The 27,676-nt window shown below is 34.6% G+C and overlaps 1 protein-coding gene across 1 annotated transcript in view; it reads right to left on the bottom strand.

The window, feature by feature from the left end:
* LOC142317643 (uncharacterized) overlaps positions 1 to 27,676 on the bottom strand; it is a 93,668-nt gene that overhangs the window by 40,811 nt on the left and 25,181 nt on the right. Inside the window, exon 5 of the mRNA XM_075354200.1 lies at positions 5,370 to 5,438. Within this exon, the coding sequence (XP_075210315.1) occupies positions 5,370 to 5,438 (69 nt within the window). The remainder of the gene's footprint in view (positions 1 to 5,369; positions 5,439 to 27,676) is intronic.

The raw sequence follows: 27,676 nt of genomic DNA, 5'->3' as shown, positions 1-27,676 counted from the left end.
CTCATTCGAATCACAATGCGTAGAATTAGCCTATAAAATATGATTTCTCATACCATGTATGAGAAATTAAGATTATTATTAAGATAATTATTAAGAAGTCAAACGTGAATTATTCATTAGAAAAATATCTATTTTACATTCTATCCATAGAATATGGATAGAATGTAAAATAGGTATATATATAAAATAAATATATATTTTCCATCTCACATATTCTATGAATATGTGGGACGGAAAATCAAGAATTTTTTGCACTTACCCATACACACTACACTTTTATATTTTTCACATTGTGAACGTGACAAATTGCATGTAAATAAATTCAGTTTACAACGAGGACTCCTGAAAATTTGATTGTGTTCAGTGAAGTATCAATGACTAGATATTAATCTAATAATGAAATGCTTTAAGGATTTAATCTATTTAAAACGACAGAGAAGTTTAGTTAATTTTCAACTGATTACTCCAATGAGATATTTCATCATTTTGATATCTAAATTATCCATAAACTCGTAGAGTGATAAATAGTTTTTTTTATGAGTGGGTCATTTCTATCATTATAGGTAACGTATTATGATATATACACTTACCACATTTTGTGTACAGGCTATTTTTCAAAATATTTAACCATATAAACGTCTATTTTTAATATAAATTATCTGTATGATAATTTTCAAATTGTGATGCACGTAAATCTCTATTATAGTAAAAATATTGGTAATTTTATTATCGAATAAATTTTCAAAGGATTTGAAAGAAATTATTTTCTCTAAAAATTTTTGTTGACTTCAGTCATTTGACTGGTTTGATGCAGCTCTCCAAGATTCCCTATCTAGTGCTAGTCGTTTCATTTCGGTATACCCCTTTTATCATAATCTCGGACAATTTGTTTTACTTATTCCAAACGTTGTCTGCCTGCACAATTTTTCCGTTCTACCTGTCCATCCAATATTATATCGACTATTCCAGGATGGCTTAATATGTGACCTGTAGGTCTATCTCTTCCTTTAATTATATTTTTCCAAAAGCTTCTTTCTCCATTGATTTGCCACAACACCGTTTCATTTTTCACTTTATCCACCCATCTGATTTTCAATATTCTCTTATAGGACCACATTTCAAAAGCTACTAATCTTTTCTTCTCAGGTACTTCAATCGTCCAAGTTTCACTTCCATGTAAAGCTACGCTCCAAACATGTACTTTTAAAAATGTTTTCCTGACGTTTAATTTACTTTTTGATGTAATCTATGTATATTTCTTACTGAAAGCTCATTTCGCCTGTGCTATTAGGAATTGTATATCGCTTCTGCTTCACCCATCTTTAGTAATTCTACTTCGAAAATAAGAAAATTCTTCTACCTCCATACACTTTTCTCTTCCTAGTTTTAATTCAGTGGTCCATCTTCGTTATTTCTACCACATTTCATTACTTTCGTTTTGTTCTTCTTTATTTTCATGCAGTAGTTCTTGGGTAGGACTTCATCCATGCCACTCATTGTTCCTTCTAATTCTTTTTACTATCGGCTAGAATTACTATATCATCAGCAAATCGTAGCAGCTTTATCTTTTCACATTGTCCTTTTACTGCGGATCTAAACTTTTCTTTAATATCATTAACAGATAGCTTTATGTAAATATTAAAAAGTATCGGGGTTAGGGAACATCCTTGTTGGACTCCCTTTTTTACTACGACTTCTTTCTTATATTCTTTAATTATTACTCTTGCGGTTTGGTTCCTGTAAATATTCTTCTATCTCTGTATTAGGATACTAAATTTTTTTAAATGCTGAATATTTTATTCCAGTCTACGTTATCGAATGCCTTTTCTAGGTCTATAAATGCCAAGTACGCTGTTTTTTTTGTTTTTCATTAATCTTCGTTCTACTAATTTTATATATATCAATTTACAATAATTTTTTTTTCATTCCATTGTTTCTGTGAACTGTAAAAAAAAGAATATTTTTTTTCTTAATCAGAATATATTACATTGTATTTTCTAATATGTTTATCGCTGAAATTATTAAAAATTAAAGTGAAATTTTACAAAATTATTAAGAATAGAATATAAAAAAGAATCAAGAATCAAAAGTATACAGATTGTTTCTAAAATGATGAGCTGGCTATACTTCTTCGGATTCTATTTGTAAAACTAAACATTAAATATCTTTAGGAAAAATGGCTGAAGCGATCACAATATGAAAATATGTTTAATGTTCGTGTGAACGAAGAAAATGGTTTTGAATGTTCTACAGCTTCTGTAGTTTGAAGAGCAACTGAAAACACATTAATTTTTCTAGACTTCTTCTCTAGAAATGATAGGCGAATTGGATGGCCAGGCGTTCTCCTTTTCCTTCAGAAAAGAGGACCATTCCAGTAAACTGGTGTTGATTATGCTTTCGAATACATATCCGTCATGGTGGGCGGCGTACTCGATCTACTAATCCTTTGACTATTAAGGCTTACATCTCATTGTTCGTATGTCTCAGCAGCAAGGCAGTACACCTTGAACTTATAACTGATTTATCTACAGAAAGTTTTATAGCTGTCCTACGAAGATTTGTAGGACGCCGTGGATTGCCTTTTCATACTCTTTCTGATAATGGAAAAAACTTCTGCGGTGCAAATCGTTATCTTCAAGAAATGTGTGATTTTCTTAAAACTGATACTGCTAGTTCTATAATTAAATCTTTCTGCGCCTCAAACAACATAAAGTGGTCTTTCATTCCTCCTTACTCTTCTAGTTGGGAAGCTGCTGTGAAGCTGAGAAAAGCATGAAGTTTCACCTGCGAAGAGTCATGGGGAATTTCGTTCTAAATTAGAAGAGTTTTCCCATTTGTTAACTCAGATAATAGCACGTTTCAACACCAGACCATTATACTTACCATCATCTGCTACGTCTGATCCAGTTCCACTTACTCATGGATATTTTCTAACCTTCGCTCCATTAACTTCCTTACCTGATCCTGATTTCTTAGACATTGATGTAAATAAACTTACTAGGTTGCAGTTTATTAAAAAAAAATATTGACACGTTTGGAAAGCATGATCTATAGATTATTTACATTCCTTGCAGCAGATGAATAAGTGTAAAATTTCAAATAATAACATTTGTGTTGGTAATGTAGTTACAACAAAAGAAATTAATCTCCCTCCACTGATGTGGAAATCGGGAAAAATTGTGAAATTATATCCAGGTAATGACGGATTAATTAGATTAGTTGATGTAAAAACTAACAATACAATAGTAAAAAGAACTATTAATAAATAAATTCTTCTTCAAAATTCAGACGTTTGTGATGACCTCAGTGATGCCGAATGTAATTAACGAAATTCCTTCATGTCATTTTCATGTATTTGCTTAATTTTAAGTTATTTGCTTTATAGTCCTTTTTTTTGCCTTTGGCAACATAAGATTTTTCGTTGGTTCACGGTTTATATATTTTTAAATGTATTACTTTTCATTTTTGAATATGAAGTTTCATCTCATCGTAATGTATTTTCAAAATATAATTGGTGGGCGGTGGTTATTTGTCATGGTGGGTGGCGTATCATAAAGAGATATGGTTCAATTTAGAGCTAGTGTGGACTGCATTTATGACGAAATTGTACATGAAATAAAACAATGATATGTTCTTCTTGAATCGTTATATTTAATTTCTTAAATATAACGTTACTTTAAACTTACGAAGTTACTTTAAACTTAAGAAAGTTTAAATTACTAAAGTATTACACTTTAGTCATAATTGAACTTGAAAATTATCAAGAAACTATGAGTCCCTTTGGACTGAAATGAAAACACGACCGCAGTGTGCGGGATTCTGACGTAGAATGGTCATGTTTGATTAACTCGCCCTCCAGCACTAGTAGATGATAGAGTGCGCACCTACAGGCTCAACATGGTACAAACCACGACAATTTCTTCTTCGTTCTCCTCTGTCAGCCATTTTCTTATTTTTGTATAAAAATTTATATCTCAAGTTCGGATAGACCAATCACATTAAAATTTGGTAAAGGTCTTGGTAATAAAATTGTTAAATTAGCCAAAAATCAGAAGTTAAACATCTTTGAAAATTACAAAATGACGGCTATGTTTATTCTTCAAACCATTATGTATCCATAAATATTAGTTTCATCAAAATTTATGTAATTCGCTAAAATATTAAGCCTTTTATTTTGAACAAAATGTCATTTTATTTTTTTAAATCGGTTAACAAATAGTTTAGTTATGGGAGAAAATTGATGTTGTAATTCTGTGTCATAATTATTAGGTCTATTATTGTGAGAAAATTATTACTTAATTTGATACATACTAGAATTAACAATAAATTTAAAAAAATAATATTTCATCGGATTGTACATAAAAAGAAGGATATGAAAACAGTCACATAATTACATCAATTTTCGGCCATAACTCGGCTATTTGTAAACCGATTTTAAGGAATAAAATGTCAGTTTGTTCAAAATAAAAGGTTTACTATTTTAGTAAATAAAATAAATTTTGATAAAATTAATATTTATGGAAATATAACGGATTGAAAAATAAACAGGGCCATCATTTTTTAATTTGCGAAAGTATGTAGTCCTGATTTTTTTCTAACTAAAAAATTTATTACCAAGACGGATACCAAATACTCGTATTAACGTTATTACTCTATCTGAACTTGAGATATAAATTTTTATATAAAAATAACAAACTGGTGGACAGGGGGAGACGAAGGAGAAATTGCCATTTTTCCTAAGGATACATTTTGTTTAGTTTTACAAGTAGGATCCAAAAAAGTATAGCCAGCCCACCATTTTAAAAACACTCTATATAATTATGAAGACTGGAATTATAATTCAAGAAGTAATTTTATAACAACTGGTCCGGGTGCAACGACTGATAATATTCTTATTAAGAGTTTTCAACGAATTTGATGGAAAATCAAATCCTGTTTTAGGACTGCACTTTAAAAAATGTTTTCAAGTATCAATATGCAATTAATTATAGTAACTTTAAAGTTTGTAAAAATTAAGATCGGTTTTATAAATTTCAAAAGAAACATTCTCTTGCTTTTAAAAGTATATCTAATGAACCGTCTGCAACGGAAAATAATTGTATAAATGAACGGGTTATACTGGATTAAATTTCTTTCATTCGTTCTCACGCAAATTTTTAGTGTTGGAAGATATTCCCTGAACACAGTCATCCAAAACTACAATTCCATAATTTTTTCTCAAAAAATGTGGAAATTTTTACAATAAGAATTTTCTACTTAGTGTGAACTATCATGATATATAAACCTAAAAATACTAAATTAAATTATTTATCTTACGCGTGCATTCACGCGTACACAAATATTACTTGTGATAAAAAATTTGTATTTACCTCATCCTTTAAGTCGTCATCAATAAGAACTGTGTTCATCTTTAATAAATCCTTTATGATAGCACGAACCTGAAAAAGGTAAATTATGAACTTTATGAAATAATTAATTGGTTAATTAAATAGCAGGGTTTTATAAAATTAATAAATAACAACAAACAGTAATTTTATACATATACAACTATTAACATGATAATAATTAAAATGTTACAATCGCAAATCAACAATTTTAGGTAGATTTCATATGAAAGCTACCTATTTTATGGGTACCATTATTCGACTTTTATATATATATATATATATATTTCACTTTCTTGTCGACATGACAACTTATTTTTCTTCTTCTTCTTCTTCTTCTTGGTATTTTCCAGGTGGAAGTGAACGATGAATTAAAAATTCACTCTCGTGCACGGTCTTTTATTGAAGCCTGAGATAGGTGGGCATCAGTACCGCTGTGGTGGGAAACTGCGCGTTGGGAGTGACACATGTACCAGCGCGCACAGTATACTTACCTTAAAGAAAATCGTCCCAAAATCTCCGTCGAGTTCGTTAACGGCCAACATCGAACTTGAGGGGGCTTTTTGAAAAAAAAAAACAACAAATATAGCTATAAATGCCTTATTAAGTAAAATATCGAATTCGTTTAAAGTTCCATTATTCTTTGCATAAGGACCTAAAACTTATATGAGTAAATATTTTGATATCACCAACCATTAGCCCAGGGGGTTACAAAACTGGGGTTTCGAAGAAAATAAAAATCATAACTTCTTTAATAGGCATAGTATCGAAAAAAATTTAAAGTGAACATTAGTCATCTGAACATCTTTTTTTTGTATAACTTCCGGAACCTTCGTTAGGTATTGGTTAAGAAGATTGGGGGAATGATCTAGCGTGTGTGAAAATGCCATGCCTAACCGGGATTCGAAACCGAGGCCTCTGGATGAAAGACCAAGACGCTACCCCACTCGCGCCACGGAGACAAGCCTCTAAACATTACCTAAAACTTTTGTCTGAAACAATTTTGGGTATGACCAACCGTTACGAAAAGGGATAACCAAAATATGGTTGGAATTGTAAGAAAATGGAGCTTGTCGTATGCTAAACATGTGAAATATTTTTTACATCCAACCATCATATTCAGTGAATTTGAATTTTTTGTTAACTTTAAGGTGAAAATCTTTTTTATCCCCTTAGCTCCAGTGAAATCTACCTCCGCCTTCCGTCGTGCTGAGAGAGATTTCTTTATCTAAATGCATTATTTAATTTTATATAGCAAATATTTCTGAAATGCAGCCAATTGTAAATGTTTAAACACAACATTTATTAATCGCAATAAAATATCTGTCAAGCAAAACCGAAGTTCTTACCTCTTGATATCAGTTATGAAATTTATTTAAAACCTAGCTATTTATTTCTTTAAACACTTAGAAATACCTTTTGCATTTCATAAAAATTTAGCGGGTATCCACTTGCCATTTTACGTAAATTCAAAGAATTGAAGAGTGAAGTTTTGTATAGATAATGATAAAAATAATTGTGTAGATATAACTAACAAACATTTACCGAACATAATTTCGTTTTTAAAAAACATTACTTTAATTTAACGAAACGTAAACGTAACTTACCATGTATTCTGATCTGGTAGAAATAACAGCTACATATACGAATATTGAAATATAGTAGATAGCCCATAATGCAACTCGAACCTGGTGGTATATTTTTAATGAAAAAAGCAGTGGTGGTATAATTGCATATCTGGTATAATAATGATTAAACAAACGTTCCCATCTGAATGCATTCTTGACTTCACAATAATATTCAGTTAAATCATAATGCAACAATCTTACTTTTCTTATAAACTGTGATGGTGTGTCGTGTTCTAACGTGCCTCTTCTAACATTTACCGTGAACGTACTTAGTAAATGATGTAAAATTTTTATCCTTTTTTGTAAACATGATAAAAATACAACATTCAGCGTGAAACTCATGTGAGTTGGGAAAGTCATTAAAAAATAAAACAAAATTCTTACAAGCACCACATGAATGTTAAGATTTATGTAGTCTAGGAAAACGGATAGTAATACAAATGGAATGATGGTTAATAATAAACTAAGATTAAAATATTTATCATACTCGTTTTCAAAATATCTGTTTAAATTATACGAAGGAAAGTATGTTTGAATATTTTTATCAAATGTTTCGATTTTCATAAAAACTTTATTAATATTCTTAAACAGTGGTACGAGGGTTAACTGTTGTAAAATTACGGTCATTGAATCAAAATACAATAGAATATCTATTAATTTAGAATTTGGACTGTAATTGTTATGTTTATTTATGCCCGGGAAATATATTGGAATATACAAGAAGGAATAAATTACACCTAAGATTAAATACGGATACCAAAATTCATAACTCTTCCAGTCATATTTGAAGTACCCAAATTCGGCTGTTGTTACTTTTAATGGAAGGAGACCAAAAAATTTTAAAGTTTTTAATACAATTCGAACTGAATTATATAAAAACGAATACGAGTCGGTCATTTTATATTATCCCTATATAACTATTTACCAGTATTTATGATTAATCAAATAAAATTTATCTCTTAAAAGGAATACACTGCTTATATTCTGCACATAGCAGCTAAAATGTATCGATACTAATGACTTAATAAAATAAAGTATATATTAGGAAATTAATTAATATATACTCTTCAAAAAATATACATTATAATGAAAGAGTATTTTTTTCTTTTAATGTAAACGTAAATTTAAAACGTTCGGCTATGGAACTAAACAATTTAAAGAATTTAACATTTACGTTGTATAATTTTAATATAAAAAATTATAAATTACTTAAAAATAATTCATACAAATATCTGAAGATACTATATAAACTTTGACAGTTGACAAAAAGTATACAGTTAAAATGTATTAAAGAAAATTATTTATTTATTACAGGTAAGTGGTGAGAGATGTTTTTATCCGATTTATAACCACTTATAAAAGTAATCAAATATAATTTCATTTTCTTGTACATAAACAAGTATAACCATAAAATTATAGCAACACTAGAGGTCATTTGAAAGTTCAGTAACTGTAAAAAAAAAAATTAATAAATATTATGCTTTCAACAAAAATAATATTTTAAATATTTTGCATTTGTTTAGTTTTATAAGTATAATATTAGCAGCATCACGTACTCAAAGAACATTTGAGCCCCTAGTTTGGCCGTTAAAATAAGATCCAAAACAGTACACTAAAAAGAAGCTGTCCAAAGATAACCAGGCAAAAAATCTGGTTACGTCATTGATAATTAGATATAGACATCCCAACCCCATAGAGGAAGACACCCACCTTTTGACACCGGTCCCTCCACTATCGTTGCCCCTCCCGTTGCTAGCCCTGATGGGCTTTAACGGGAGTCGTCTATCGCCCTCAGTAATAAGTCTGGCCTCGTTGGGATGCAACCGATGTAAATGCGTCGATAGACATTCGTATCGGTGATTTATTAACTCAGCTTTTCCCTTCTCTGTAGGCCTCGTTCAAATATCTTGAATGTCCTACATCGTTTCGCTCTGAACTAGCTAACCGAGTTCGTGGAAGCACGAACCCCGCGCCTAGTTTTACTTATATTGAGCCAATTTCCTGAATGTCTCGATTTTCGAGGCAACTTAAACACAACATACCACCAAAAAATGTTGATCGCAACAACGAAATTTAATCCTAAATTCTCTTACTGAACTCAACTTAGTTCATAGCCCAGACTTAGGCTAAATTATGGACTCCGGTCTGGTCTACAAGGAAGAGGGGAACAGACCTCCTACTCTCATTCAGCTCCATCGCAGAGTCCCGCGTGACACTCACCTCATAAACCATCGTCGAGATGCCGCTACACCTCACAGCTGCTTGGGAACCATAACCTCGGCAGTGCAGTCGCCGTTCCGCCGACAGCTTATACAATTTATAATTACCTCAGATTTAACTAACCGTGGCTCGCCGCCTTCCTTCGGCCAATCAAACTGTCCAGGCGGTTCCTAGCCGCCCGGTTTACTACTCTACTAAATTCCCTCGGCCGTCCCGCGCTGGGCGAGGAATCGAAGGAGGCCAGCCACAATTGTCCAATCTCTGCCAGTCCTCCAGTTGACTCACAGATCATAGAAGGAGTTTACTCTCTCAAGTTCAATAACAACTCTGGTACGCTCAGCTTCGTAACGCGGAAAAACATACAGGACATGGTCCACAGGGTCATCGACCTTACAGTCAGGACACAAGCCGGAGTCAACCAACCTAAACCTAGTCAAACTATCCCTAGAAGCACCACGTCCCGAAATAAAATTGAGTTATATGCCGATTGGGGAAACCCAGTTAATCGCTCGCAACTCCCTAACATTTGGAAAAATACCATGTGTGTATCGACCAGTAGAAGAATCGTTCCACCTAGCTTGCCGAGAGTCAAAACCTTGGTCTTCAATTTCCCGCATACGCCCTGACGTTAGAAGGCCTTCCTTCTTGGAAATATACCGCTTGCTGCGTTCCGTAGCTAAAATATCAATGGGTTTTGTACCAGCGATCATAGTGACTGCCTCTCGCGAGACAGTTCTGTAGCCACCGAAAACAGTTAGAAGACGCTAGGCTCGCAAAAGTATATACCTATAACATTGGAATTGTAAACGACGAGCCCAGACGGGCGCAGCGTACAACAATATGGCCTCACAGACATCTTTGTAAAGAATACGCATGGTGCGATAATTTAACCCCCAATCGGGATCAATGACTCTACGGACCCCGAAGAAGTCATCGATGGCCTTGCCTTCTTCGCTACAAACTAGAGGTGCTCCTTGAATTGAAGTTTCTCATCAAGGATAACACGCAGATACTTCTGAATGGTAACAAACCTAATCGGATTAGATATAGATGTGTTAAATTGGTTAGAAAGCTTTGGATAGATACTACCTATCCTAGGAAAGAGGAAAGTTTGGTTTGGCATTCTGTATTACTCCCGCCACCTACCCATTCGGTCGCCCTAAAGCATACGACCGAATGTCTGTGCCACGAAGGGCAACTGAGTCTCGAACAATTTAAGTGACCAATCTCCTAACTAGCTCCTAGGGGTAACCTAATAGCGTGAACAGAATAAGCGTGGTGCAATACACCATTCGCTTGTGTTTCAGCCTGTTCATTTGTCATACATTAACTAAAATTGCGTAGGCATTCCTCATCTATATTAAAATATATGACTGTCATAAATATATAATTTATTTTATATAAATATAAATAATTGTCATAAATATATAAGCAATTCCCTGCTACGCCTAGGTTCATTTCTCTTAAGAAACTACTGATGCCGGTTGAAAAAAGCAATTGCATCAAGGAACATCCACACGGTCCAACAATGCGGTTCATGCCACATAGACTCGCCGCTTGTGAATGGCCAATTTTCCTGTTGAGCTCTAAGTTCCAGGGTGGCCCGAGTTCTGCCCCCCCCCCTTGCCACAAGAGCGGGGCAGTCGAACATTATATGTTCGTTCAAAATAAAAAAGTTTTATTTTTATTAAAACATTATATGTTCATTCAAAAAATAAAGAACACATCGATTCATCAACAGAAATTGCATCTAATTGGAGGTTGGCATTCAACAGATACAAAAATTTAAGTGTAATCTAATTCATACCCTTTTAATCTTCTTAGGTTCTCCATTAAAATTCTTTCAACTGTTCACAAACAGAAAAAAAATGAAATTTGAATGAACAAATAAAATATTGCATTTGATATCTTTCCCCTTTAAGAGAAACAAATCGCAAAAGAAGAGATCTACCAAAAATAAGCAAATTAAATAAGATTCAAGAAAACCTTTTGATCAGAACATAAACATACTTTGTTATAGTTCAAGGAAGTAGAAAATAAATTATTAACACAAATAATATTTTACATACATGATTAAATTCATAAAAAAGCTAATATATTTAGAGAATTAAATGTAAGCTTACAAAATTCATGTTTGTTGATTCGAGATCCAAAAGATAATAATATACTTTCTACGAGAATATATGTAAGTACAATAAATATTTAATAATGAAGACACTTAGGTTATTATTTAGGCCATAGTGTGGCTTAATTTTGATAAACGTAACCAATTTGGTCGTATCACGAGAACTTGTCGCCTTAAAACTTACCCAGAAACTTTCTAAACAACAGAAATAACAGCTTTATCATTGATCCGAATTCTATTCACGCGAAGAGCCGGAGACACCCAATTAAAATTTAAATATGGTTTTACCCATATTTAAAATTAGATGATTACAATCCATCAACTGAAAAATTTTTGAGCTTCTATCGCATTCCTGTTAAATTTTATCTTCACATACAAAACTAGTACAGTCTTGTCATCTGCAAAAAGGGCTTCACTGAACATTTACTGGAAGGTTTCAATAAACAATAAAATTCAAGCAACACTAGAAGTCTTCTAAAGCATACATCCTGATGCAATTCGCGTTCTATATCTTAAAGAGAGAACAAAGGTTTTTTTTTTAATTTGCACGTTGAGAGGATCTAAAAGCAAGATATAACTTATAAGAGATTACCCCGGAAACTACAACAAAGTATATGCTGAGCCGTAAACAGGAATGGCCGACAATAGAGAGATTCGTGGCTGAGGTTATACGAGCAAAGGAAGTAAGTTACAAGAAGTGGAAGGAGGTACGTTAAGAAAAAAAAACAACGACTGAGACCCGGCTGCTAGGGCAGGGCCCGGAAACGGCATAGCTGGGTTCGGTGTTCCTGGCTTCGCCGGTGTATAGCTGCCCAAGGGAACTAATTTATAGCAAGGGAAGGGAATAATATTGTAGTTTGAAAAAAATTAAAACTTTTGTAAGTTAAAAGTTAGTCTCATTATTTTTTTCACATTCCTCGTATGTCATAATTATTTCTGGGATACATAAACAATAAATAAATTAAAATATATATATTTATTTGTTTTTTTTTTATCTCGCTAAATGGACTAGACAAATAATGGACTTTATTTAAAGGTCTTCTACTGGACAATACGGTAAACGGATATTACCTAGAATGGACATAAGTGCGATGGACTAAACTGGAATATGGACTAAATAATTAATGGACATTGGACTTCAGATGGACCTTATCGTAAGTGGACATTTCAGTGTGGATCAAACATCTTGTAAACCATGAAAATATGCATAAATTTAGGTATTTATAGAAATGCATCAATCAGATTACTTAAAACTGCTTTTATCACTCTCAGAGAACTTGGAAATCTCATTATAATTATGGAAAAAGTCTGGGTTTTTTTTAACCAAAATGATTTCTTTTTTTTATTCTAATAAATAGTCTGTAATAGCATAAAGTAGAAAAAAATTATTAATTAAACTGGATATAAAATAAAGTTGTTAACAAACAATTTTTATTTGATTAAACAAAAATCAATATATTAGTATTGTATTAAAACTGAAACACTATTTATGCGAAAAAAGATCATTTATTATTTATTTAATTTTTATTTTGCCATTAAGTCTAATGTAATTTTTTTTTATTATTCCTTTTTATTATTAAATTTATAATTTAATAAGTGAGCATATATATATATATATATATATACGTTTGGAAAGCAAAGTATTGCGCAATAAGAAAGCAAGAACTGAAATGTTTCAACACAATAGAATCATAGGTTTGTACTTTATAAAAAAGGATCGTTTTCTGAATTTATATCAAATACTAAGAAATACAATGCAATCTTTTATTAAAACTATATTTAAAAAAGAAAATACTCAATTTATGAATGATCTTCAGTCGCTGTCTGTTTTCTTTAGATATGTACCATTATATCCTGCAATTTACTGTCAAAAGAGGGTTCGCCGACCAATAAGAAAAATGGATTTAATACCTTTCTTAATAATTCAATATTTTACAATGTTATTAGTTTATGTATACAGTTTTAGCAAAGCAATTAGTATTCAAGAAGCAGTAAATTTTCTACTTACAGTTAGCATAGTGTATGGTGCACCTTCATGGTTAGCATTACAGAAAAATATGGAAGACTATAATGATTTATTGATTAGTATGGAACATAAGGCACTCAAAAGACTGAAATATCGTGGATTATTCTTCATATGTTTCACTTTAAGCAACAGTATGACTGCTTTCTTTCTCTAAGGTTTTCAGAGGAGCCAGGCTTTTGGTTGCATTACGAGTTAAAATAAACTTTGCGATAGATATTCAAAACGGGATTATGTTGTATGTTGCTAAGGAATTAAGATATGTACAATGATTATATGAATTCAGCTTCAAAATACTGTAAACAGATCTGCTTTAAAAATCCACAGAAAAATAATCCTGCAATAGATGAAAGGAAACGGATAAATACATATCAGTTACTTCATGAAAAATTCTCTAAGTGTATGAACGCTTTTAATTCAATATACGGTTGGTACATAATATTGTTATTCGTACGTCTTGGAATATTGGTTCTTTTTACTCCTTTGATTCCATTCTCAGAAGATAATTTAACAATTTATATGACTGGATTGCTTTTAAGAATCGTCTCTCTATTGATGCTTTATCTGCTGGCCGACGTAGGAACAACATTTTCCAATTTGGTAAGATTTTATTTCAATTACATTATAAAGATTTATGAAATTTACTTGAAATCGGAAATCATTATAAATTTCAGAGCAAACATGAAGATATTAGTTGCATATCAACAATTACGTTCCTTAAATTCCGCAATTCGATGTTTGATACATTGAGATCATTTAAGAAGTCAAAGCGAAATTAGATTCTTTTTGGCAATTATTGCATAATCTTATTAATTATGGTATTAATAAATTTACTGTTGCTCCTTCAGTCAGTCGTGTCCCAAGATGATTTCTTCCCGAAGCCCCAGAACTAGTAGAAGCGTTGTGGGAATTTTCATGTCGCCACAGAGAAGCTCTATTTGCACCACTCCCGTGATACTGCAGGAGGTAGAATTAACGCAATTTCAACACGTCTGTGTTGGAATTGGCTTGCCACGGTAACAGCTCACTCTTCCAAACCTGAAGTTGGCCGCAGAATCTATGGTCGCTTTCGTGAGTCGTCCTGCTACTTCGACGGTGATTCAAGGGATGTCTGAGCCTAGTTGATTGAGGGTCCCGGTTGGCTCCACAGCCGAGACCCTTACTCGTTTCCCTGCTGCGACTTCCTAATAGGGCAGTCCCTGTATAAATGGCGCTCCGGGCAGTAATGACACCACGGAGCCAAGCTGCTTCTACGTCGAGTTGCCTTGTTATTTGTTCTAGCCACGGAAGTATCCGGTTGAAGCTCACTTACTCTAGCCAGCGAACTCCGCCCAGGAGTAACGCGGATTTCGTGAGTACTTTTTAACATTGTAGTTTGGATCTCTTGTTCGGCTGCTTCAATGACAACGGCCCGATGCAGCAGGTCGTCAATATCATGGATGGTTGCCGCTCGCAGCGAAAGTCGAATCTGGGGTCTGAACTGCTCCAGCAATATGGGTAGGAAGGCAACTTCAGTACCGGAAGCTAGTTGGTGAATGAGTTTCCTCTTCTGCAAGAGGAAAAATTCCGCCGATTCATTAGCTCCTTGCGTTTGTCTGTAAAGTTGAGACCAGAGCTTGGCGGGAGTCTGCGGGCGGTTATATTAATGCCGAAATCGGTCGATGAACTCGGACCAATCGAGTTGTAGGTCTTTGTATTGCCTGGCTCAGGATAGAGCCTCTCCTTTCAGCTGCCGTTCGGCGTACTCGGCCCATTGCTCAACAGGCACTCTCTATTCTTCTTGGAACAGTTCTGGATCCTCATGTGGAAGACCGCTGAAAGTTGCCGTTATCAACGGCGGAAATGCTGCACGGATGCCCACCACCAGGCAGTCAATGTTGTTGGGCCCCTTTGGTGTTGGTCTGTCGGCTAACATATGGTCAGCAAACGTATGGCAATGTCCAGTCTTCTCGTCCAGACGATCTTCGCCCCACGTTGGGCGCTACTTGTCGCCGAATGGTTTCGACGGCACGTGGTACTTACAAACGTTTCAGGTGGCCCTGAAAAGGGCTATTTTTGTCGTCGAATGGCATCGACGGTTCGTCATAACCTTGTGGTGGCCCTAAAAAGGGCCGTTTTTGTGTTAGCTTTGAGAAGAACTGTTGTTTCCGGAAGCTGGTCTCCGGCGACGTCGGGGAGTTGCGGTTCGTCCATTTAAGTCCGACCGGGCTTTTCCTCAGCGGCAGTTGGGTCCCCTCTACAGCGTGGCAGTGGTGGCCCCCAGAGCCCCGCAGTGTCGGGTCAGCGTCGGTCGTCCTTCGCCGGCATGGCCGAGGCGGTTCTCCCCGAGTGATCCCATGCTGGGCCGGCTCCTGCGGCTGATTCCGCCGGCCAGGCCAATTGAAGCCCGGCGAGCTGGAGCTGGAGCGGAAAAGTAGCGTCCGCAACCAGCGACTCCCTCGACGGGCCGCCCAGGGATTCTGCTCCGGCGGGGATGTTGCCATCCGCCTGGAGGTCCCACGTTGAGCCGGTCAGGGAACTTTTCTGTCTTCTTCCATCTTCTTCTTCTTCTTGGTCTTCTCCAGGTGGTGGTCGACGATGAATTGTCAATTCTGATTGGAATGGAATGCAAAGTTGGCGGGAGTTTATAGATTCTCCCTAGCCGACCGGGGAAGGCTAGGCTTCTGAAAACCTGTCCTCCCGACGTAATTCCCCTTCAGACCTTCTACTGAAGTCCTTCCGGTGCTAACGCTACATAGGCTAGCAGGAATACGCCACAACGGGGCAATAACTATATGGAGAGAGCAATGCGCCCCCTTCTCCTGAGGAGTCGCAATTGCTGATTTAAACAAATTTAATTGGATGTATTAAGGGAAATTTTGAGTAGAAGCTCTTCACCACTTCTTTGTTGGCTGCCCTTCAGGACAGATCTCTGCTGGACTCTTTCTCAGACTCCCGTCCGGGACGTTGGGTCGCGTATACGGTCTTCTATCTTCTTCTTCTTCTTCTTCTTCTTCTTCTTCTTCTTCTCCTTCCGATGACCTCTTCGTTCTTCTTTGGCCTGCACTTTCCGAGAATTGTCAATTCACTCTTGTGCACGCTCTTTTATAGGAGCCTGAAAGTGGTGAGGCTGCAGCGCCGCTATGGTGGAAGAAGTGCACGGTCATCTGCGCGGTGGGGGTGATGTTTGTATCTGCCCGTCTGTACACTGTGAGCCACTCTCACATCGTTGCTAGCGTTATCGCCCGCTGATATTAAATTAGACATATATGTGGTAACAATATATACACTTTAAATTTACACTTTAACTATAAACACAGGAACCGGAAAAAGTTTTAAATAATATTTCATATTAAATCTGGTAATCATTGCATTAAATGAAGTACGTTAACCTACAATGTGTGATAATCTAAAAAATCCCTTTCGGCACGCCGGAAGGCAGGGGTAGATTTCACTAGTGCTAAGTAGGGGATAAAAAAAATTTCCACCTTAAAGTTAAGAAAAACTTCAAATTGACTCAATACGACAATGGTTGCATATGAAAAAAAGTTTCACGTGTTTAGCATACGACAAGTCCCATCTTCTTACAATTCCAGAAATATTTTGTTCATCCCTTGCCGTAAGAGTTGGTCATACCAAAACTTATTTCACACAAACGTTTTATGTTATATTTAGAGGTCTAACGACCAATTTAAACCGATTCAATACTGTGCCTGTTAACGGAGGTATGAATTTTTTTGTCTTCAAAACCCAACTTTTTCCAACTCCTGGAATAATGGTTGGTGATATGAAAAACGTTTACGTAGATAAGTTTTAGGCTTTCATCCAAAGAATAGTAGGAACTTTAAACGAGTTCGATATTTTACTTAATAAGAAAGTTATAGCGATATTTTTTCTGTTTCTTTTTTTTTTATTCATCCCTTGCCGTAAGGGTTGGTCTTATCAAAAATTATTTCACACTATCATTTTAGATTATACTTAGAGGTCTAACGAACAATTTAAACCGATTCAGTACTGTGCCTATTAAGGGAGGTATGATTTTTTTCTGTCTCAAAACCCCACTTTTTCCACCCCCTGGGCCAATGGTTGGTGATATAAAAAAAATTTACTCAGATAAGTTTTAGGCCCTTATCCAAATAATAGTAGGAACTTTAAACGAATTCGATATTTTCTTCTGTTATATATATATTTTTTTTGTTTTGGTCATCACTTGTCGTAAGAGTTGGTCATATCAAAAATTTATTTCAGATAAAAGTGTTAGGTAATGTTTAGAGGACTAGCCACCACTTGAAACGTGTTCAATATTTTACTTAATAAGAAAGTTACAGCAATATTTTTTTCCAAAAAAGTACCCCATGGTCAGATTTTTCCCATTAACGAACACAGTCGAATTTTTGGTCGTTATATTTTATGCGTCAATCTGAAAGTGATTGGCGCAAAATTACGGCAGTTATCTTGTAGACAAGAAACTGAAAAATATATATACTCGTATAAACGTTCGAACTGACATTGGTTTTGGGGTCTGGGGGATGTGAAACGCAAAGATATTTCGAAATTTTCCGGAAAACGAATCATGGCACCTATTACAATAGGTAGCTTTCTTATGAAATCTACCTAAAAATCCTGTGTAATCTTGATACAAAATCCGTTTAGATATTTAAATAATAATTTAATAGTCGTTATTCAAAAATGCTCAACGTGCGTTCAAATTGGACTACCATTTGTTCATGTGTTCAATTCCATACAGCCATATGTTCATTTTCCATTTATTGGATTATGGATATCTACGATTGATCAATAAAAATATACGTGTATCGTTAACATTACCATTTTGAATGAGATAAAAAGTATTTTTACGTTTGCTGAAACCTAGAATGTCATAAAAGATAACATCTACGGTGCACACAAAGTTATATGCACAAAGCTGCACTAAACATTGTGAATATTTTAAAAAGTACAACATTTAAGTTAAAAATATAAAGAAACTTTATGAATATTATAAAAATCAAAAAATCTCAAATATTATTTTTTTTCTATTTAAAGTTTAATCACCCTAAGACAGAAATATTTACAAAAATATTAACGGATGATTTGAAAAACACCTAATTGTGTGAAAATCAATAATAGTAAACGGGCAATATTATGATAGATTTTAATAAAAAAAATTGAAATAATTTGGGTATAAAAGATATCAATTTAATTATCAGAATGACAAATCAATTAGAACAAATATGAATTTGTACATTTGCATTTATAATAATAGGCTGATTACGTACGGTTAAACTGTTCCTATTCCATTTCTGTAAACTGTTCACTACCGATTCCATTTCATACCCGTGATATTCAAAGTAATACTTAACAATTTTGTTTTTTTTTTATTCAATTATTTCTAAAAATGGATTTCGTCAAAATTTTTGTTTTTAAAATAACCCAGTTAAAAAACCGACGAATGAAACTAATTATTTCGTGAAGATTGTAAAAATCGTTTTTCTTTAATTTATGCCACTTGATTATTATGAAAGTTATGAACACATATTCAGAATAAAAACAATATTTTACAGACCCAAATATATTTTTGAAGTGAAAACTTGTACATACAAATTACATGGGAACATGGGGAAAAAATATGTTATAATACATATACATACATAGTACATAATATTATGCCGTATATGCTTTTTGAATGTGTCACGTGCACACGTTATAATAAAAAATATAAAATATAAACATAAAATACATTTTTGATGTACTCTCTTTTTCATCCAGTATTCTTCACAAATATAATATGTTACACTTACACTGAATTTAAACAATTATTATTTTTTTATTATTATGAGTACGTATTGAAAAATTTCATATAAAAAAACACCTGATATATAATATACAAATATTTCAATGTACATATGTATACAAACACAACTGAGAAGCAACGTGGTACGTCTAATTATAATTCACAGTCTACCGTGTACTAATCTATACGTATACCCGTTTATGGGCATGTATATTGAAAGAGAGAAAGAGATCGATTGAGAGGGAGAATTGTTGTGAATCACCGGCAGTTTTTTCTCCCACCTACCATCTTCTGCTACTACATATTATACTATACACTCATATACACGTATACATTTTCTCTCTCTATGCCCTTTTCTCTTTCCTATATATATGCTTCGCGTCAGTGTCTTGCGTTACGTTACAGATTTTGATTACTAGTCAGCGTTTTTTTTTCCCATGTAATTCGTATGTACAAAAAATTCTGACACAACGCGCCTAAAGAAGATTTCATTTCAAAATAATTACTTATATCATTATGCAAATATACGAGAGGTGGATCAAAAAGTAAGTTACACCTTTGCCGTGTTTTTGAACTGAAAGGGATATATTAATGTCTTGTGGTGGCAGTACTGGTTGTGTTGCTGTCTTCATGTACCCCCACCCCAGAAACAATTCTGTATGACATTCCGTACGTGTGTAGTATCGTCAATATGGCATGTCCTCTAGAGGTTTCGTCCAGCATAGAAGTGGGTTCAGTAGTCCAATCTTTGTGGGCAAAAAATTACAATTGTGAAATTCATTGCCAAATTGTTGAGGTTTACGGTGAGAATGCAATGTCAAGCCCCATCATCACAAAATTGTGCCAAAAGTTCAGAAACGGAAGAAAAAATGTGACGAACTGCGTGCTGGGCGTCCTTCAACTGCAAACACGACGACTAACGCGGAATGCATGAATGAAATGATCTTGGGTAACCGGCTCATTAAAATTAGAGAGATTGCAAGTGAACTTAACATCGGTTATGGTAGTGTGTTTGCGATTATTCACGATCAGCTTGGTTACTATAAGATGTGTGCACGATGTATGGCACATCTGTTAACCGACAACCACAATATCAACGTTTTGCGCCTATTCTTTCTTTTCTTCAATGTTATTCCAAGACTGGTCCACAGTTTTTTAAACAAATCATCACACGGGATGAGAGCTGGATGTTTCATTACACTCCTGAGACTAAACGAACATCAAATGAATGGAGTCATAAAAATTCGCCGCCCGCAGCCAAAATACGTGAAAACATCCCCACATGTTCGAAAGTTATGCTGACAGTCTTTTTCGATTCTGAGAGAGGTTTACAGTGAATTTATGACTTTAAAAAAATTGCGTAAAGTCATTAAAGATTAAAGACCCGGAAGATGGGGTCGTTCTTCTTCACGAAAACGCTACTCCTCATTCAGACTCATGTGACAAAGGAGTTACTGTAAAAATTCAAGAGGTAAGCGTGGTCTTATCCGCCTTACAGCCCTGACCTAGCACCCGGCCACTACCACCTGTTTGGCCCTCTCAAGCAAGACTTGGGAGGGCAGCGTTTCGCTAATGATGATGAAGTTAAGGAAGCGTCTTTAAATGGTTGAAGAAAATTGACGAAATTTTTATGAGAGTGGAATTTAAAAATTTGTCGCAAGGTATGAAAAATGTTTAGAAAAACTAGTTGATTACATCGAAAAATAGATAAAAATATGTAGTTCTTGTTCAATAAAAAAAAAAATTGTCTGATAAATTTGTGTTTGTTTCACAGAGGGGGTGTAACCCCCGGAGATATACAGTTATGCAGGCCCAATTTTTTTTTTGTTATATCCAATTTTCTGGCTCTGTACCTTTGTATTTAGCGCACGATTATACATAATAGAATTAAATTAACAAAATATTTTCTTCTATTGAATAATACATACATAAAAATTTTTAAATGTTTATTAAATCATCGATTTTCATTAATATTAGCAAGTAATTACAATAGTTTGTATCCAGCATTTAAATTACAAGATGACTCCCAATTTACTCTTGTATAACAGGAGTGCAATTTCATTGTTATGAAAAAAAAAAGAGGTTAATATCAAAAGATTGTCACTCTAATGTTTATAATAATATTCAGATGTGTATAAATCAGATATATTTACTTTTTTTCAGACTTATCGGTTCATAAATGATTTGTATGAAATACCGACAGTGTGTTATGATTACAAGCTCCAGCAAAAGGTTAGTAAACTACTAATAACTAGATATGCAATCAAATGATAACTAGGTTCATCCCTGTGTGCGCATTACACAATAACTACTGGACAGATATTATTAAAACTGTGCAGATTTATTCCTTAGCGGTTTTGTTATTATTTCTAGTTAGAATTATCATGATACTCATAATAGGAATTAACATATTAATTTATTCATTAAAAAAAGAAAAAAATGAATCCAAGAAATGTTTTCTGAGTTCAGATTAATATATTTTTAGATATTTTAATAATTTTTTATCTGATTATTACAATATTATTATTATTTATCACTCTGTACAAGTCACTGGTTCGTTATTATCTGGAATACCTTAACGGTAGTGTGGAACCAGGACACGGATTTTACATCTGGAGTGATCGAGGATATGGTTTGCTTGGAATTTCTCCCGCCACCATCCCATTCGGTCGCCCTAAAGCATACAATCAAATGTCTATGTCACAAACGGCTACTGAGCCTCAAACAGTTTAGCGACCAGTATCCTAAATAGCTCCTAGAGCTTACCTAACAGCGTGAGCGGACTAAGTGCAGTGCCATACACCACCTGCTTACGTGTCCCAACCGCTCACCTGTCATATATTTGCTAAAATGTGTAGACGCACCCCGTCAACTACTAAAAATATATATGACATCCATAAATTAAAATTCATTTCGCCGAGACAACAATTCGCTGCCACGCCAAGGTCACTGAATGCCAGCAAGTACCTGTCCACCATATTAAATTATTTTTGAGTCTTAATTAGCTGGTGGTCAGCCATATATATCTCTAAGTTAGCTTCCCACAGCACTGCGGTAGGAGTCTTTTCCTTAGGTAAACTACTGATGTTGGTTGAACCAAGCAACTACATCAAAGAATTCCCACAAGGTCCGACAATTCGGCTCTCGCCTCATTGACTCGCCGTTTGTGAGTGGCCGATTTTTCCCTTGACTTCTAAGTTGCAGAGTGGCCCGATCTCTGCCCCCCCCCCCCCAAGAGCAAGACAGTGAAACGTCAGGGGTTAATTTGACTGGACCTCCCCACAGAAGCAAAGCTCATCAGCTGCCAGGTGGAACCAAACAGATATTCGTTTAAATTAACATGGTTGGTGAGCACCTGGGCACCCGTTGCCCTTAAAAACGAGCTCGAGGCATACTATCCCCCCCAGATCCTGTATAAATTTATACAAGGATCTTCCCTTAGTCGTGGTGTGACATGTATCCACCACGAGGCTCTGCAGCTCTTCCGCAGGTGGGAGATGGGCAACTGAACGAAATATATACCCGATGCATTGCGATGACCGTTCCGTTCCAGTACTGGCCCGGCCGAAACGGCATCCCAAATACTTCAGCCTCTCAACCTCTTTGCAATTTGAATATGACTGCCCGAATTTTTCCCACAAATCGATTGGGATGACTAAGGGAAATTTATTTCATGGTTCCTACTCAAATTTAATTTTCCTGTCGATTTTACATGTGAAGAAATTCGCAAACGACTTGGCCTTACTTAGTTAAATGACAGAAGAAAATGTTTTTAGTTGTTATACTTTCATGGTTTGTTGCTTACAACATGGCTTGTCAGTTTGATAACTGCTCTGGCATGGCGCCACACGTTCCTTGTATGGGAATGGGAAATTTCAAACAACCTTTTAAGACTGAGTGAAAATCTGATTTGTTTCCCAATGCAAGGTGCAAGGATGTTACTAATGATTATAATGGGAGGTTTGACTTCTTTGTTTCGAATAAAAAATTATCCGTTGGAAGCCTCAGGGAATTATTTGCATACCCGATCTCTGATCCCTCCCCCACCACAAGAGCACGGCAGCGAAACATCAGGTGTTGATTTGAATTATTTGCAGGCAATTATTTTATTGTATTGATTTGTGTTTTGTGCTAAGGTTGCTCGAGGGGTGGTGAGATGCAACATAAAAATAAAAATGAATATTACTTAATAATCTTCATAATCAAAACTCTAGTTGCTGATTTAATTTTTATGGGTTTGCAATTATTTAAACAAAATTGTCTGATATTTCATCATAATTTGTAATTATTATTATTTTTAACGAGTATTATTATTGAAATTGTATTCTAGGTTTTGTGTATTTTGAATTATTGTTTTTTGAATTGTAAAATGTAAATTGTAACTTGTAATTATTATATATAAAATTGAGTTATATATTCATGTTTTCTGTACTTCTGTGTGATATACAAACGCTTTATGTAGCTATTCTATTGCACAGACAAAATAAATAAATAAATTATATTGTAATTAGCTTAAATTAGCACATATAATGAGGTTGTTGTTTATTTTGGTTGTCGATACTAGCTTGCCAACAAAAGTAAAAAAATATCTCGTAACTTCAAGAAAGAGAAGATCCCTAATTATTGAAAATCTGCTAAAAGGATATGAGTATCTCAGTACTCTGAAATAGCAGAAGTGCATGATTCTCGATTATCTTCGCGTAACTTCGATACCGCTACGCCCAGACTCGAGTTGCAATAACTTTGGAACGCGAGTTGCAGTTAAATCCCTTCCCAGTTCATACTGATGTCATAGTAGAGCTACAATGCTCAAATAAGAACAGAAGTATCTTTAATTTGTCACCAAATTGCTCCTATGTTACTTTGTGGTAGTCCTGATAAGAGCTGTTTGGAGTTTTTGAAATGATGGCCCTGAAAAGGTTCATTTGTGTATTTACAAGGAGATTTGAGAAGGGCTGTTGAGTCCAGTCCCTGGACCGGACCCCCGGAGATAGCTGTAGTCGGAAAGTTGCCGCTCGTCCATTGGAATCGGACCAAGCTTCTCCTCAGCGGCAAGTGGATCCCTATTAATGCGCGGTAAAAGTGGCTCGTCATCGTAAATCATCTGATTTCAAAGTCGTATAAGGTTCAAATCCTAGTAAAGGCAGTTACTTTTATATGGATTTGTATACCAGATCATGGATACCGGTGTTCTTTGGTGGTTGGATTTCAATTAACCACACATCTCAGGAATGGTCGAACTGAGACTGAACAAGACTACACTACAATGGTACTTCCGGAGGCTAAATAGAAAAAAAGTAGTGGTAGTCCCCAGAGTCCTGCAGTATCGGCTTGGCGTGGACCGAGGCGGTTCTTCCCGAGCTTTCTTATGTTCCGCAGGCTCCTCCTGGTAGGCCCTTTGGTCTGCTCACCGGCCAGGGGAATTAAAGCCAACAAGGTGCAACGGGCAGATAGTGACCAGGTCCAGGCTACCTCGGCAGAGCCAGTCAGGTCTGCTACTCCAGCAGGGAAGTTTGTATTCACAAAGAGGTTCCATACTGGACCAGCCAGGAAACTTCTTCCTTCTTCCATTTTCTTCTTGGTGAACACCTAGTTGGGATTTGCGAGAAAATCTCTCTCAGTACTGGCATACTTCCTATAAAGACGGCTAGCGCATGGTGGGGCCATACCACTGTGATGGGATGTGGGGCGGTCAGCTGACTTGATAGTAGGGGCGCTTGTGCAGGCGTGTAGGTGTACTTCCGCTGATATCTGTTCGGCTAGCGTCGCGCTCATCGATATGAAGCACAGCGTCCGACAACAAGCTATAATGTGCAGATAAAGTACACCGATCGTGGAGATATTAGTGCCACGAAAAAAGTGCATTCCTATTTTCATGCTCAGAAATGGAAAGGGAAATCAAAAGCGACAGTTTTGAGCGACAGGAACGGTTCATTTACCTCCAATTCAAGAACCGCTGAGTTAACATGAAGCACTGTTTTCCATAATTTTATATATCAAAAATGCTTTTCTATGCTTTTACATTAAGTTACTTTTATTTTAAGTTTCTGAATGATAATACACATTCTTTGTGGCAATTTAGTGATTAGGAAAGGATTATTTACAGAAAATGCCTTGTATCTTAGGCATTTCCTAATACCTTTGAATCAAAGGTATTAATTAGGCAGTAGAGACTAATATATATCGTTTAAAAATTTAGAAAGAGGATCAAATCGATCAAATAATAAGAGGTAAAAATTTGATGTAGACACCATATGACTTCCTTGTACGCCTATTAAATTACATTTTCATAATTTTTTAAAATGAAATGTACGTAAAATTTTATTTCATTAATATCTTCTGATATTTTTCAATGTTGTTTTTCTTTTTTTTTGCTATAATTCAATTATTATTTATTGTAATTGTTTTACAATCAGAGGTTAATAATTATTAATAAATATATATATTTAAATTAAACAAAAAAGTTAAAGAAAAAGGAGTTGAAGTCTGATTCGAACCGATGTGCCTTCCCCTTATAAGATCCAAATATTTTATTAATTAAAACTTTATTTGGCTATAACTCTGGAACCAATGAAAATAAGTACCACTTATTATATCATTGAAAAGCTCTCAATGAGGACTTATTAGCAGTAAAGAAAAGTTCAAAAATCCAGTCTTTGAATTTTAGGCTTTTGGACACTTTTGGTCGATTGCAATCAAAAGGGGTAGTGCACAACTAGATATTAACAGTCCTAAATCTAAAATTTCAACATTCTACATAGAGCTAATCGTTTTTGAGTTATGCAAGATACATACGTACAGACGTCACACCGAAATTATTGAAAATGGATTCAGGGATTTTCAAAATGGACATTTCCGTTTAAATCTGAAAACCGAAATTTTTCGCAATTACATTACTCTTTTACTTCGTTCAAGTAAAAAAGGTATCGTATAAGATTCAAAAATTCTACACTTGCAATTAGAGTTATATTTTAGTATTTTAACACTAGCTGTGAAAATTATTCAATGCTCAATCAAAAGTATCCAGTAGAGATAGCCTACCCACCGGGTTGGTCTAGTGATGAACGCGTCTACCTTAATCAGCTAATTTGGAAGTCGAGAGTTCCAGCTTAAAGTCCTACTAAAGTCAGTTATTTTTACACGGATTTGAATACTAGATCGTGAATACCGGTGTTCTTTGATGGTTGGGTTTCAATTAATCACACATCTCAGGAATGGTCGAACTGAGACTTTACAGGACTTCATTTACACTCATCCATATCCTCATTCATCCTCTGAAGTATTATCGGAAAGGTAATTACCGGAGGCTAAACAGGAAAAAGAAAAAAAGAAAGAGATAGCCTAACGTTCAGGAAACAAAAGCACCAATATGAATAATTTATTTTACAGAAGTAGATATAACGATTTTGAAAATTGCGTTAAAAATATCATATCTTTCAGTAAATAAAAAGGGCGTATCTCGAAATAGGCTATGTCTAAGAAATCACGTTTCTTATGTAAAATATAAATAAAATAACATCAGCTGTCAATAATTAGCTATCAACACTATAAAAAATTAAAAATCTACAACACCCGCTTCCGCTGAAAGTAATGATGGCATACATCATCATCATTTTATTTATAATAACATTGAATATAATGTTTATATTAATGTTGAATATGTAATTATTTTTTTATTACATTTATATGAAATTGTTTTTGCGAATGTTCAGAAACATATACATATACGTTCAAGAGCATCATTTTTCATTAACTTGAAAAAAGATGCTTGCAAAAGAGTGCGAAATATGTAAATTTGTCTGTAATAGGCTGCATAATATGTAACGTTTCTCTAGAATTGGCCTAAGTCGCGTGTTGCACTCTGATTGGCTCTTCTTTATTATGTATAGTAAAAATGCTGCTCGCTGATTGGTTGCTGCGGTAGAAGGAACACTCTACTTACAAAAAAATAATTTAGTGAAAAATTTTCAAATTAAATATTTCGTCATAGAATTAATTATTGTAAAGATATTATTTGACAATAACATGAAAGTTACACAAAAGATACATTAGTATTCCATATACAAAATTCACGGTTACATGTCATTTTTGGCGCATTTTGATTCTTTTTCAAAAAAATTTTCTCCTTTTAAAATAAATTCCAGGACACCACTTGCTACTTATAATTGCCTTCCTCGCTACTGTAAATTTAATTCTCTATTGTTAAATCAATTTATAAACTCGTCTTAATAACCAAAGAAAATCAATACTAATGTGTTCCGGAAGAAATTAAAAATATCTTCAACTTTTCTTTTATTTTCGATATATTAAATTAAAAGAAATTTTTTATTGTAGGTATCGCACTTCATTAAGCAAGTAAAACTATTTTCACCAAAGATCAGCTGCGCTGATTACTTCTTTGTGGACCGACGCCTGATTGCTAATGTTAGCAAGCTATTTTGGATTGACACTAATCCACTATCATTATTATTAGTTATAACTATTACATTAATAAAATATTAATCTGTTTATTGCAGAAAATCAACT

This window comes from Lycorma delicatula, chromosome 1 (genome assembly GCF_047948215.1).
Source record: "Lycorma delicatula isolate Av1 chromosome 1, ASM4794821v1, whole genome shotgun sequence".
Taxonomy (NCBI): domain Eukaryota; kingdom Metazoa; phylum Arthropoda; class Insecta; order Hemiptera; family Fulgoridae; genus Lycorma; species Lycorma delicatula.
The sequence above is the reverse complement of the archived record's forward strand: the minus strand, read 5'-3'. Positions and strand labels throughout refer to the sequence as shown.